This window comes from Aplysia californica, unplaced genomic scaffold, assembly GCF_000002075.1.
Source record: "Aplysia californica isolate F4 #8 unplaced genomic scaffold, AplCal3.0 scaffold00710, whole genome shotgun sequence".
Classification (NCBI taxonomy): Eukaryota; Metazoa; Mollusca; class Gastropoda; order Aplysiida; family Aplysiidae; genus Aplysia; species Aplysia californica.
Genome location: NW_004797980.1, coordinates 50,126 through 63,703, shown reverse-complemented (window position 1 = coordinate 63,703; position 13,578 = coordinate 50,126). Strand labels below are relative to the sequence as shown.

Genomic DNA, 13,578 nt, shown 5'->3' with positions numbered 1-13,578 from the left:
TGTGTGTGTGTGTGAGTGTGTGTGTATGTGTGTGTGAGACAGAGAGAAAGAAAGAGAGAGAGAATGAGAAAGAGAAAGGGATATATATATAGATAGATAGATAGATAGATAGATAAATAGATAGATCGATAGATAGATAGATAGATAGATAGATAGATAGATAGATAGATAGATAGATAGATAGATAGATAGATAGATAGATAGATAGATAGATAGAGAGATAGAGAGAAAGAGAGAAAGAAAGAGAGAGAAAGAGAGAAAGAGAAAGATTGAGAGAGGGTTAATTTTTATATAGTCAGCATGCGACGAGTGTCTGTTGTGCCACCTGGCTGATCTAATGCCAGACCTGAATAACGATTCTACCCTTTCAACAGACCCATATCTCAAATAAAATACATTGCTCGCCCCGTGTCGCAGTGTTATATGGCTAAATTGTTTAAACAATAGAAGAAGACTTAGACACGTATGCCGCTTTTGCTTGTTTAATACAAAACACAATTCATGATACAAAATAATATATAACGCTATAGTAAGGTCAAAATATCGTGGCTCAACTTTTCCTCAAATATATCTTTAACGAGTGAATCCATATCATCCATACTATGCACAGGAGTATGTATCAAATTTTAAAAACTAAACAATAATATTTTTCAACAACATTTGAGGCTAGGTTAGAAAAGAAAACCCAACCTTTTCTTGGTAAATTTATATAAAATACTATAAATCTCCGTCATGCAGAAAATGGAATTTCCCACAGTATTTCCCGCTTCTCTCACACATTCTGCATACACATTATGGACTACGATACCGCTCACCAATGACACATTTATTAGTGGTAAAACCTGTTACAAGAAATTAATTTAAAAATTTATAGTGAATTTTTGACCGCACTAAAGTACGTAACACTTTTACTTGTTAAATAGAAAACATAGTTTATAATACATAAAGATATAATGCTACTGCGTAATGTATGATATAAATGATTTGATTTCTGTGCTCTCTGTCTCTCTGTCTCTCTTTATCTCTGGCTCTGTCTCTGTCTCTGTCTCTCTCTCTCTCTCTCTCTCTCTCTCTCTCTCTCTCTCTCTCTCTCTACCTCTCTTTCTCTTTCTCTGTCTATCAGTCAAAGACACACACATACACACACACACACACACACACACACACACACACACACACACACACACACAAACACACACAGTGTATATTGGGGGCATGTACATATCTTCATCATCATCATCATCATCACCACTTTTGGTAAGATATGACACAAATACATAAAAAACAACTACAGCAACATCAATAACATCAATAAAAACAACAACACAAACAGCAACAATCACAACAATAACAACCACAACATCATCATCAACAACCCCAACAACAACAACAACAAAAGAAAGCTGTCACAACCGACAGCTAATGCTCTCAGAGGACAAAGTCAACAGTCCGGCAAATAAAGGTCAAAGTAGAGGTCACAGTGGTCGAAATCAGAGGTCATATCTGAAATTGAACAGTTTGGAACCCAACATCCTGCTCCTGGTGATGTGGTCAAACCATTCGCTCTGAGCCACTGTGAAGTAGTTTTTCCAGTCTCCGACTTTACCTGAGGAATCAAGAAAAAATAAAGTTTTACTCCAAAACTTACTTTACTTTTTACTTTTTCATCCTCTGTTGCCGTTAAAGCGTCGAGGGGAGATGCAGCTCTTTCAGTTGTGATGGTATGATTACTCCAAAACAAGTAATCACTTATCCTTGGCTAGCTTTTTGACATCAATCCATTTCCTTCAACCTTTCGATTAACCATTTTCTATGACTCCTCTCCAGGTCAGTAGGTAGCTGCCGGCCAATGTGGTGCGGTTCGCTCCTTCTTTATTATTTTCAAACATTTATCGTCATTGTCACCTTTTATGTTTTTTTATATTTTAATTTGCAAGTTATTATTCAGATACACCTTTAATCTTCTGCAAACATTCACAAGACCCTGTTTTGTCGCAAGTGCAATAATACTCTTACCGCAACTAAATTAAAAAAAATATTTTAAAAAATAAATCGCCAAGTTACACGTGGGCTTCAACGTTTTGTGTTATTCAGCTGCCTGGCTTCCAACGTGTAGTTCCTTAATCGTAGTTGAATCTGTTCTTCTACACCTTTATACTTATTGTGGAAGCTTGCTGCTTTGATGACAAATGCCATTGGCAACCCAAACTGGATTCACAGAGTACGGACTCCATGGAGCTGCGCAGTGGCTAAAGTACATTCCCTATGGATAGCTAAAATTAACTTTACTCAAAATAATCACCTTTTGTAAGAGTGATTGTTCCTTGATTGCCAATCAAAGTATTCTTCTCTATATTATGGGAACTTGCAGATTTCATGACGGTTGCTATAGCGAACCTAAAATGGCCCCACAGAGCATAAGAACCCTAGAACTGCGTAAAGTGAGCAAAGTAAAGGCACACGTTTACTTTCATCATCCCCCCCCCCCAAAAAAAAAAAAAAAAAAAAAAAAAAAAAAAAAAAAAAACAAAACAGAAGAGCACGGGAAAAAAGGACGGTAGTCACAAACTGGAAATTGTGAGGGTGGCAATTTGAAAAGCTTGTGGACTCATAACTTCATACTTGTTTGATTGGTATTTTTGAATGGTAATTCTAACAATAATAATCAACCAACAGTTGAACAGAAACACAGTTATGAGTCAATAAGCGTTCAAAATTGGTACTCTCACGATTTTCAGTTTGTGACTGCCGTCGTTTCCCCCCTGTAGTCTTCAAATTTAAAAAGCAAAACTGTTACCTTTTCTAAACATTATGGTCCCTTTGTCGTCAGTAAAGCTGTGCTTCTTCTCCTTCTTCATGTTGTCAAAACTGGTGGCTTTGATGACTGCCTGGAGGAACTCGTCGTCATAGTCCTTGCCCAGGAACTTGGACAGTCGCTTCACTTCTGCTAACGTGTTCTCCTGGGGGAGTTGGAGTGTAAAGGCATGATGATTTGTTGGGGAGGGCGGGGACAGTTGGGGGTTGAGGGAGGATAGCGAGTGAAAAAAAAGAAAAGATTAAAAGGGGAAGGGGAGAGGGGATAAAAAATAAAATTATAAGGTTTTTTGTGCAACTTTTTGCAACTTTTGGACAAAAAGATGGCAACAAACTCAGATGCTTGAGTAAATAATCAGGTGGACTCAATAGCTCAATTTCATTCAAATCTGAATATAAAGTCCTAAAATAAAAACTGCAGCGTTACCGCTACGATGTTCAGGCTCCTTCTTTTACTCAGACTCAAAAGACGAGTTCACGTACCTGCAGATCTTCGTAGCTCAGGATACAGATATTCAGGTCAGGGTGTGCATTAATGCATCTTTCCCACTCTCGTAGATAGTCGAATATACTGTTGTTGTCTATCAAACCATCCACGAACCTTGTGAGAGAAATAGAAGGGTCACTTAAGAATACAATACTGTTATAATATCTATAATAGTATGTAAAGTCGAGAGTGTCCGTGGTGTTTGTGACTGCTCTGTTTTTTAAAATCTGTTTGAACATATCATCTGAAGAAACTGTTCATTGCAGGGACAATGATAATATTCTCGATTTGTTTGTGAGACGTGCCGAGAAAATGAGTTACTTTGCATATTTTAGCCCTTTAGAAATAGATATAATTTGTTGAATAGATAGGCTGAGCTTTTACGATTCTTTAGTAGGAAATAATAAAATGCTTGTTAAACCTGAAGAAACTAGCTTCAGTTGAAAATCTACAAATTGTTGATTTTCTGTCGATATCTCCATTTGTGGATTGCGAGATGTAACTCATTTTGTCAGCACGTCCCACATTTGATATCCAATACCTGCCCATTCAACCATTGTTGATGCAGGCCAACACACGTTAAGGTTTCTTTCCTTATTATATTATGTGAGGCAGCCTGGTGGAATCAGGCTCTCGTCAAAATAATCAAAGTGAAGAAACTTGCATTTTTCCGCAGGTTTGTGAATTTTTATAAAATTTTTGTTATTTGGCTCAACACCTTTCATGCCCATTAAAGAACTGATTTCTGTGTGGATTTTTCTGAAAAACATTGATTAAAGGCACAAAAAAATAAACATTTTCAGTTACCACGGACTCTTAAGCTCTGGAAATTACTAATCTTTGACGGCCCTTTTCTCATTAAATTTACCTCTGAAAACAGGTGACCCCCACCTCCTTCATTCGCAAATATCTCGACTTGTATTCAAGATAAATGGATGTTTTTTCCATCCAAATAAAGACAAGTGAACAAGCTTTAAGATGGTACCAATAACTCTACGTGCCCAAAAATTGACGGGAACCTGATTCCACCACGCTGCCTCACATATGACAGTTAACTAATTAACGACGAACAGGAAAACATTTCCACAGAGCAGTAAACTAATGGTAAAGATGAAGGACATTTGAACCACTAATCACAAAATATAAGAAAAAAGAATGTTTGTTTCATGGTTTGTAAATTGTTGACTGTTATTGTTTGTTTGTTGTTTTTTATGGTTAAAAAGAACGAACACAGAATGCACATACACGCACTACACACATACACAAACACAAACACACACACACACACACACACACACACACACACACACACACACACACACACAGAGAGAGAGAGAGAGAGAGAGAGAGATAGAGAGAGAGAGCGTGAGAGAGAGAAAGAAACAACAACAACAACAACAACAATGAAACAACAACAACTCGACACAGGAGGACGTATATGCAAACAGAACTTTGGTGCAAGAGATTACACCAAAGTGTATGCCGTACCTCTGAAGGTGAGAGGCGAAATTTCTGCCAGTGTAGTTGTACTGCTTTATCCTCATGTGGTGGTGGAACAAAGACACAGCCACGTCCTTGGGGTTCCTGTACACGAATATCACCTTGTTGCCTTTCTTCACGACATCCTTCGGCAGGTGATCAAAGAACTAAACAAATGGAAAAAGAAAACAGATACGTCTTGAAAATGATTATAAATCGACTTCATATTAATAATAGCAAGAATACGAATATAAATGCGAATACAAATAAGAATAAGAATAAGAATAAAAATAAAAATAAGAATATGAATAAGGACAAGAATAAGAATAAGGATATAAATAAGAATTAGAATAAGAATAATAAAGAGAATAAGAATAAAAATAAAAATAAGAACAAGAATAAGAATAAGTATAACAATAAGAATAGGACTAATTAACCCTGTAAACAAAACTACTCTTGTCGTAGCTATTTATCAGGATGTACTTAGTTTTGTTGGTTTATGAAAATACCGAACAACCACCCCTCCCCCCAACAACATTAAAAGTTCTACATATTCGAGTCACCAAACGGCAAGTTGCCCAAGTAGGTATCACGCTTATAAGCAGATAAGGTTGTTTAAACAAACAGCCCAATAATTATGTTTTTCTCTTTGTCCAATATTATTATTAGAAGGAAGCAACGATTTTATAGCGTATTGGTTTTTTATTAACAAAAGATTTAATGCGATGGCAATGTTACTTTTCTGGAACAGCGTCTTGGCCTATGTTACGTACAAGAAGAGGCGAAAACGAAAACAGATTTGTTTTATGATGTTCTAGATTATGCTATTTGACTGATTTTGGTTCACTATGAAGCACACCATGAAACTCATTTTGAACCAAATTGAAGGCACTGGAGAGCGGTGTCGTGTGCTCTCTCGAAACTGCTATATTTATCCCATAATTTTGAGCATAATGGTGCAGAAAATGGTGTGCACGTTCTGCAGCGATGAATTTATTTAGAGAGCAAATAGCGGTGGCCATGATCGTGGGAGTGCGTGGTCTATTATAGGGGCACAAATCTATGGAAACTACAATAAAGGTAACTGGGAAATTATGTAAAACAGTGCCCATATCATCATAACCCAACTCTTCACTCTTTCTGGACGTAGCGCAACATGTACCGTAAACATTCGTCGAAAACACGACCTCGCGTAATTTGTAATACGGTGGGTGTACTTTCGCTCCGAAATTGGCCCATTTTGTAGCTCAGGGTTTATAATTCGGAGTGAATGTGTGATATAATGGTGGGGGGTCTCAACATGGCAATGCGGCAAGTCAAACATAAGTCGGTATAAAGCAAGCCTCGCTCTTCTTCTTCTTTCTACTAGTCTACATGACTTGAAATGACGATAGCAGAAGGATAAACACCCCCAGGAGCGGTCAAATGTAAAAAAAAAGCAAAACAACCCCGAAACAAAGTTGTTTTTTTCGGGGGATGCTTTTGAACCACATATTATAAATGAAAATTCGACCGTACTATTATACAAATGCATACTATACATCTGATAAACAGCAGACCAAAGAAGAGCACAGCTGATAGAGCCATCGTGCACGCACCAAAAGCATAATATTGAAACCTGGGAAGTATAGAAAGATCCCAAAAGAAATAGTAATATCAACAGCATCACCAGCAGCAACAAATCACCACCACAACCACTAACCCCAACAACAACAATAACAGCAAAAACTGCAAAGAACAACAGCAAAAGCAACAACAAGTACAACATCATCAAAAACCAACAACAAAAAACAGCAAAGCATGAAAAACAACAACAAAAACAGCAGCAACAACAGAACAAACAACAACAACAACAACAACAACAACAACAAAACCAACAACAGAACAAACAACAACAACAACAACAACAACAACAAAACCAACAACAGAACAAACAACAACAATCAGAAGACATCACTTACCAAATGAGAATTCAGGATCCTGGGTGCGGGGGCGTCTTCTATATTCCCCATTAAGGTATTGGCCTCCACCATGGACGACTCTTTCTCTGTGCCCTCCACCTTGGTCCGCCCGTCCAGCAGAAGTCTGCCCATCTCCCACACCCAGTGGCAGCCAGACTTGGTGTACGAGCACAGCATTACGTCATCATTACGGAGAGGATAGTTCTGAAAGGTGTGAAGAGAGGGCCATAGGAGTAAAAAAGTGTTGAATAAAATTAGAAACCACTTTATGAATGAAGCAAATGTCTTGTTATTGTCTGGAATCTGATAGTTTGGGACTCTTTATTTTGTTTTATTTCATTTTATTCTAATTTATTTGAATTTGAATTTGAATTTGAATGTAGAATTGGAGACCTAGGAAGACGGGGGGGCTAAATGCCTCCTCGCCCCTCCTCATAAAGGTCCTTTTCAGTATGGGCCGGCCGATTGCCTCCATAATAACCTGGTTATTGTAGCGTCTGATGAGGTCATGAAGGCTGCTCCTCCTGCCTTCACCAGGCTGTACTCATTTCTTAATCACAATCCCCACCAGGTAACGTCAGATATTTACTCCTCATCACAGCTGCTGGCTAGGTGATCTCGGACAAAGGCTATTACAGTTGAAGGATCAAGAGTAAGCACTCCCTCTATATTTGCTTTATTTTAATTTATTTTAGTACTGAAATAAGTCTACTTGAGACAATCATTGATAAAAGCAATAATCAGAAAGAGTCAAATTCAATTTCTGAGACATTTAACGTTGCAAAATTCGCTTTCACATTTTGCTCTCACGCACTGGAACCAAAATGGAAGGCAAACAAGGCAGACAGAGCAATAGATAAGCAAGCAAACAAACAAACAATTGAACAAGGAAACAGCCTCACCGGTATATTTTCGACCCAGTCTTGTTTAAGAGTAGGCACGACAAAGAATTGGGGTTTGGACTCCATCACATACAAGTCCATCGTGTCTCCCGCGGAGTCCGCCACTTTACACACAGGCATCTTGACTCTTTTGTTCTTCTTTACACAAGTGGCAAGTTTTTTTCTTTCTTTCTGGAAAGAACAAGAAATACATACATGAATAAAGAAATGTAGGTATTCGTAATGACAAATAATAAACATTATATGTACGGGTTGGAAATTTCGGTTGATTGTCAGCTCCCTTTGTTACAAGAAGACTTCTGACCTAAAGAGCAAACCAACATAACGAGAGAGGACAGCAAGACTTTGCACTTTGCACTATATCAATACCCTAGCACACCCTTGAACAATCAGAAACATTCTAGGATTCCCGGAAAGTAATTAATAGATCTAGTGAAATCAGTTCTTAAAGCAATCGAAAGCTAAACAAAAAAACTAATAAAATATTTCGCCGTTTATGTCTGGGTACCCATTCCCACACAGGTGACGAGAGGAAAATTAAGATAAAATGCCTTTCCCAAGGTACAACATAGGGCCCATGACAGGATTCGAACCCATGAATTAACAGTTGAGAGTCCGAGAACCTACCCAAAAGGCCATCGACGCCATATTATTCTACACCCTCATCAACATAAAGTAGATGTAGATCATTTAGGAGGCGCACTTAGACCCTACTTGTAAGGGCCTATCTAAAATTACGGATTGTCTTTGGAAAGGACAATGTATATTTCAAATATCTATGAGTATCAGGGTATCTTTTTCCTTCTGAGGAAGTACATTTAAAAAAAGCAATTATCCCAACGTGTTTCAGGTTTTGGGAGAAAAGTCGTTTTTATTTAATTTAATTTATATGTATTGACGAATAGAATTTGTTTTTCTTTGGTGGGCAAATATTTCTAGAGCGCGCGCTTGCGTACGCGCGCGTACGAGAGAGAGAGAGAGAGAAAGAGAGAGAGAGAGAGAGAGAGAGAGAGAGAGAGAGAGAGAGAGAGCTAGCTTATCGTCCAACAACACTCAACAATAAACGAGACAAGCGAGGGGTTTCTTGTGGTTAGGGGGGGGGGTGGTGTTAGAGGACATAATCCACGAATATTTCAAGCAAAAATAGGAACGTGTAAATTTGTATCCCTCTTTAATATAATGCAGCCCTCTCCGAGCCAACGTCATCTCGATGTGTGAAAGCCTCTTTGGCGGACAACGTCTAAGATCTGTGTATCGGGAAGAGGTCGAGAACCGCTAAATCATTATTTAACGTCAGCTTTAACTCATTTGACATAATAACATTCCGATTTTCCACCTTCCTGACTCAATGCCGAAAAATAAGCCGAGGAAGTCATGCTATCTTGGATTATTTTTAAAAGTAATCGTCATATAGAGCCAATTTTTGCCCACATATCTTACTGAAATCACCGTGACCTTAAGTGGTAGGGATTTCGTTAGAAATCAGTGCCTGATGTTGCCTGTCTATCTTCCTTATTAAGCAATATGAGTGTTGCTGTTAGGAAACCAGCCACTCGTCAGAAAAATAGAAACAGAACCGTTTTCCGCTCGCTTGTTGAATTTATTTTTTTGACATATTAAATTGGATTGTTTTTGGCCCCCCATGTTTGTGTCCATTTAAAACCTTTACGCTATATAGCAGATAAAGTCTTCAACAAAATCATTCAGGGACGAATCAAGACTGCAAAGAAACCAAGTCTTTGAGATGAACAGGCTCCTTTCAGGACAAACTCGTAAACTGCAGATCAGATTGCCATGCAGAGAATCATTGTAGAGCAGTTCTCATTTATTTGTCAACTTCCTTTTCGACTTTGACAGAATTGACCAAGGAACACTTCGGAAAATATTTGGACGAATGGGATTCCACAGAAGTTGGTAAATCTCATTAATAGTTTGTGTGAAAGAACAAGTTGTAGAGTTGTACAAGATGCCATGCGACGGGGAGGAGTAAGTTACGTCTTCTGTCTGCCCGTCTATTGTTTTTTCCTTATCCTTCATCCTTCTTTCTTTCTCCAAAACAGTAAGCAACTGGGACCAAAACGCTACTGTACGAATTAATGGAGATTACAGTGAATATAAGCAGATTAGAAGAGAAGTGAGGTAAGGGCGTCTTATATCACCGGGCCTCTTTACCGTGTACAGTGAAACAATCCTTAGAAGCATAGATGAATATCCAGGTATCAAAGTGAATAGTTAAAATATAAATAACATCAGCTATGCCGATTACGGTTTTAATGGCAGACTCCGAAAATGACCTTCAATCGCTACTAGATATTGTGGCTAATGGAAAGTGAACGTAAAGGATTATATTATTGTTGAATGAAAAGAAAGCAGAATGCAAGGCAATATTCAAAACAGCAACAAATCATATTTGTAATCTCATTAGGAAAGGTGAAAAGATCGAATCAAACCTGTCCAACAGTTTAAATATCTAGGATATATAATAAAATCTGATGCCAAATGTTCCATAGAAATAAAATAGAGAATTGCAACAGCTAAGGCTAGTTTTAATTAAAAAATTAACCTAGTCCTGCAAAATAGAAACATCTCAAAGACTACCAAGATAAAAGTTCTGAAATGATAAGTATGGTCAACCCAACTAAATGGCTGTGAATTCTGGACAATCACTAAAGATCGTGAAAATAGAAGCAACAGAAATGTGGTTTCTTAGGAGACTGCTGAGAATATCCTGGAACGAAAAGAAATCAAAAGAGGTAGTTTTTGCTGAAGCCCACGTGGGATTTTCACTGTTAAAAATAATTAGAAAACGACTAATAAATGCAACTTTTTGGGACACCTGAACAGACGTAAAGGTCATGAACACCTAGCTCTCACTGGCAAATTGGCGGCCAACGAGGTAGGGGTAAGCCCAGAGCAACCTACTTAGGGAACCTAAACATCCCGTCAGGGGCCCGATGTTGTGTCCTTGGGAAAGGCACTTTGCACAAATTTTCCTCACTTCACCCAGGTGGAAATGGGTACCCGGCTATAGACAGTGAACGATCTTGTCAATTTGATAGTGTTTGAGCTCGTGAAATCGGCAGCTTGCACTGTATGCTTCCGTGGAAGCTGAGAATGTTTCGGAGTGTTCTCAGAAGGTCTGCCGGGGTAATAATAGTTGTAAAGCGCATAGAGCATGCTCTTGAGCATGAATATGCGCTATATAAATGCAATTATTATTATTATTATTATTATTATTATTATTATTATTATTATTATTATTATTATTATTATTATTATTATTATTATTATTATTATAAACAAATGGGTAACGAAGAAAAGTCTGAGAAACGTCGTTTTTTAAAGAGCATCCGAGCAAAGGAATGAATGGAGAACCATGATCTCGGATGTTGGCGGCAGATCTGGCATTGGACGATGAAGTAACACTTTCAACATGCGTCTTTCAAAAGGAGACCACAAGAATTATCGCGTTTGTTTTGCAAAGGTCTTTATAGAGGACATATATCTGGACCTTTGTACGAGTATTACAATCTGTTCCGTACGACCTCGATATTAAAAAAAAGAGTTTGCTTGCAATATCATCAGCGTCCTTCTACAGACGCACACAAGCAATTTCTCTAGGGTCATCAGATAAAGGCCCAGGAAGTAAATCCCCAATGTCCGGATCGGAAGCGGGAACAACATTTTTTAAAATCAGATAGAATCGTCACAAAAAAACCCCACAAAGGGCCATCTTACAATACAATTTCGTTCTGTTTCACTTTTGCCTCCTAGTTTTTAACTGATAAATAACAAGTGCCCAGATCATGGTTCATATTTGGAAGCTTTCGTAATCTTAAATTTTCTCAAAGTTTCCAATCTGACAGTTTTTCACTAAAAAAGCGTAATGTACAAAGAGGAACTACTTTGTCACACTACCTTTGTGCAACATTTATCTTCTACCACAAGGCGCTGTGTAGGGAGGACGGAGGAGAGGCAGACAGGGGAAAAGATGGGAGGATAACATCCGAGAACGGAGAGCCTTGGAGCTGCGTGACACTTTGAAGAAAGCAGAGAGCCAAGAGGAGATGCAGATCTATTGTCATTCGTCAGAGGCGACTCTACGAAGAAGAATGAATGAATACATAATAAAAAATGTAAGCTGGATAGGTGTCGTCTAGCTTCTGTTTAATGTTGACGTCAGTTGGTCTATGGCCTACATTTTCGTTTTTATTCGGTTAGCTGGTATCTATACATCTGCCCTTTTTTTGTTTCTCTCGGGGAACAAAATTATGCAGAAAGCGTACTGCTTGTTAATACTAATAATTAATAATACGTAGGTGAAAGATGCCACAGCTGTCAGTACATACAATTTTGTGATATGGTGTAAGATAGTGCTTAGCAAGGTCAAAAACAACTAGACCTTGTAAAACAAAAAACTACCACAATAACAACGAAAACATCTATCTATCCATCTATCGATCCGTCCATCTATCTATTTATATATTATATTATCTGTCTATCTTTTGATCTATCTATCTACCTATCTATCTACCTATCTATCTATCTATCTATCTATCTATCTATCTATCTATCTATCTATCTATCTATCTATCTATCTATCTATCGAATACACACACATAAACATCATTTTACTGTAAACAAAATAGCAGGCATCTAACTCACATGTTGTCGCACTGGAGCTCAGGAACAGAACTTGCGCTCAAAGGGCGAAATAGAGGGGTTTTATGGAAGGCCAAAAAAGCTGAAATGTCATTGTACCCTCGCTACCTCTGTGTTTGCCTGAGTGTGCAATAATGTGAAGCGCTACGGAGCGGGGAGGGTGGTGGGTCAGAGGGAGGTTCGGAAAAGAGGACATTTATCTATACAGAAAAGCATTAGGATAACGTGCGTTTGCTGTTTATAAAACTTTAATGTGTCATGGTCCCGGCCTGATTTTTTCTATTCATAGTTTGTAGTTGCAGTTTCGATTCTTCTAGCTCTGACAGTTTGTACCTTTTGGTTTTTTGTGTTTGTTCTTTGTCTTTTTTTTATGCCGTCAACTCAAGGTCGTGTTCGGGGTTTTTACTCGTGGATTGTTCTATATATATTTTTTTTCTTGATATTGTCGTGGTGGAAATCCTCTGCTGCGTCATTGAGTTGATTTTCTTGTGTGAAAGGCAGCAATCAGTTTCAGGCTAAATAAAGCAAACGTAGGAAAGATAGTTGGCCTATTATAGGACACGAGTCGAGGACAGTTTAATAAAGATAGAAACACGTTGTGTTGTCCGTTTGTTGCAGTACTTCAGACTCTACTGTTGGTGCTCATAATAATGATCTTATACAATTGCGAGCGCCGGAAAAACTCTACTAAAACTTTTTTAAAAACCTTTACTATCGGTCTGTGGTTGTCTTTTTGGTGTAAAATATTCTTTATTAGATTAAAAATGTGTGTATTTGACACAATTGTTGTACATTGCGTGGGCCAGTATAGACTTATAAATGAAACGTTGATTTAAATCTTATTTTATGGTATAGCCATTATGAAGTTGTGGCTATGGAAGTTATTTTCTTTCTGTCTATCTGTCGATCGATCTATCAAATTCTCTGTCAACCCCCTCTCCTCACACCCTCACCCCCACCCCTACCCCTGAATAACTGTAATGGCTGATCACACTTTACGATATCAATTGCTATTTGCCATGATCTCTTCCTGGCGAAATACTACCGTGATCTATACTATAACCTACCGATGTTTACTATTATAATAGACCATAGAACGGTAAGAAGTAGACAATTTGTATACATAAGATTTAATTGTACACTTATTGTAGGGTTTCGAAAAAAACAAAACACCTTATGGTGTGTGGCTGTGTGTGTGTGTATGTGTGAGTATATTTGTTTGTAACTGTAAGTGTGTTAGTGTGTATGTGTGTGTGTGTGTGTGTGTGTGTGT

The 13,578-nt window shown here is 38.0% G+C and overlaps 2 protein-coding genes across 2 annotated transcripts; both read right to left on the bottom strand.

The window, feature by feature from the left end:
• Positions 1-1,336: 1,336 nt before the first annotated feature.
• LOC101859132 (sulfotransferase family cytosolic 1B member 1) lies at positions 1,337-4,985 on the bottom strand. The gene is made up of 4 exons (XM_013088248.2): positions 4,790-4,985; positions 3,298-3,415; positions 2,798-2,960; positions 1,337-1,606 (listed from the first exon to the last, which is right to left on the bottom strand). Exons 1-4 carry the CDS (start codon positions 4,843-4,845, stop codon positions 1,491-1,493), a joined length of 453 nt encoding a protein of 150 aa, XP_012943702.1. The 5' UTR covers positions 4,846-4,985; the 3' UTR covers positions 1,337-1,490.
• Positions 4,986-6,750: 1,765 nt separating this feature from the next.
• On the bottom strand, positions 6,751-7,811 carry LOC106013194 (amine sulfotransferase; the record flags this gene model as incomplete). Its single annotated transcript, XM_013088247.2, is given in 2 exon segments — positions 6,751-6,945; positions 7,644-7,811. Coding segments are annotated over 2 exon segments (315 nt in total), but the record flags the coding sequence as incomplete, so codon positions are not given.
• Between the last annotated feature and the right edge of the window lie 5,767 nt (positions 7,812-13,578).

Excerpts from the sequence above, each read along its gene's own strand:
- LOC101859132 (XM_013088248.2), bottom strand. The coding sequence starts at position 4,845 with ATGAGGATAAAGCAGTACAACTACACTGGCAGAAATTTCGCCTCTCAC. Across the intron at positions 3,416-4,789 it reads TTCGCCTCTCACCTTCAGAG|GTTCGTGGATGGTTTGATAG; the intron begins GTACGGCATACA and ends TTCTCTCACAAG. Across the intron at positions 2,961-3,297 it reads TGAGCTACGAAGATCTGCAG|GAGAACACGTTAGCAGAAGT; the intron begins GTACGTGAACTC and ends CAACTCCCCCAG.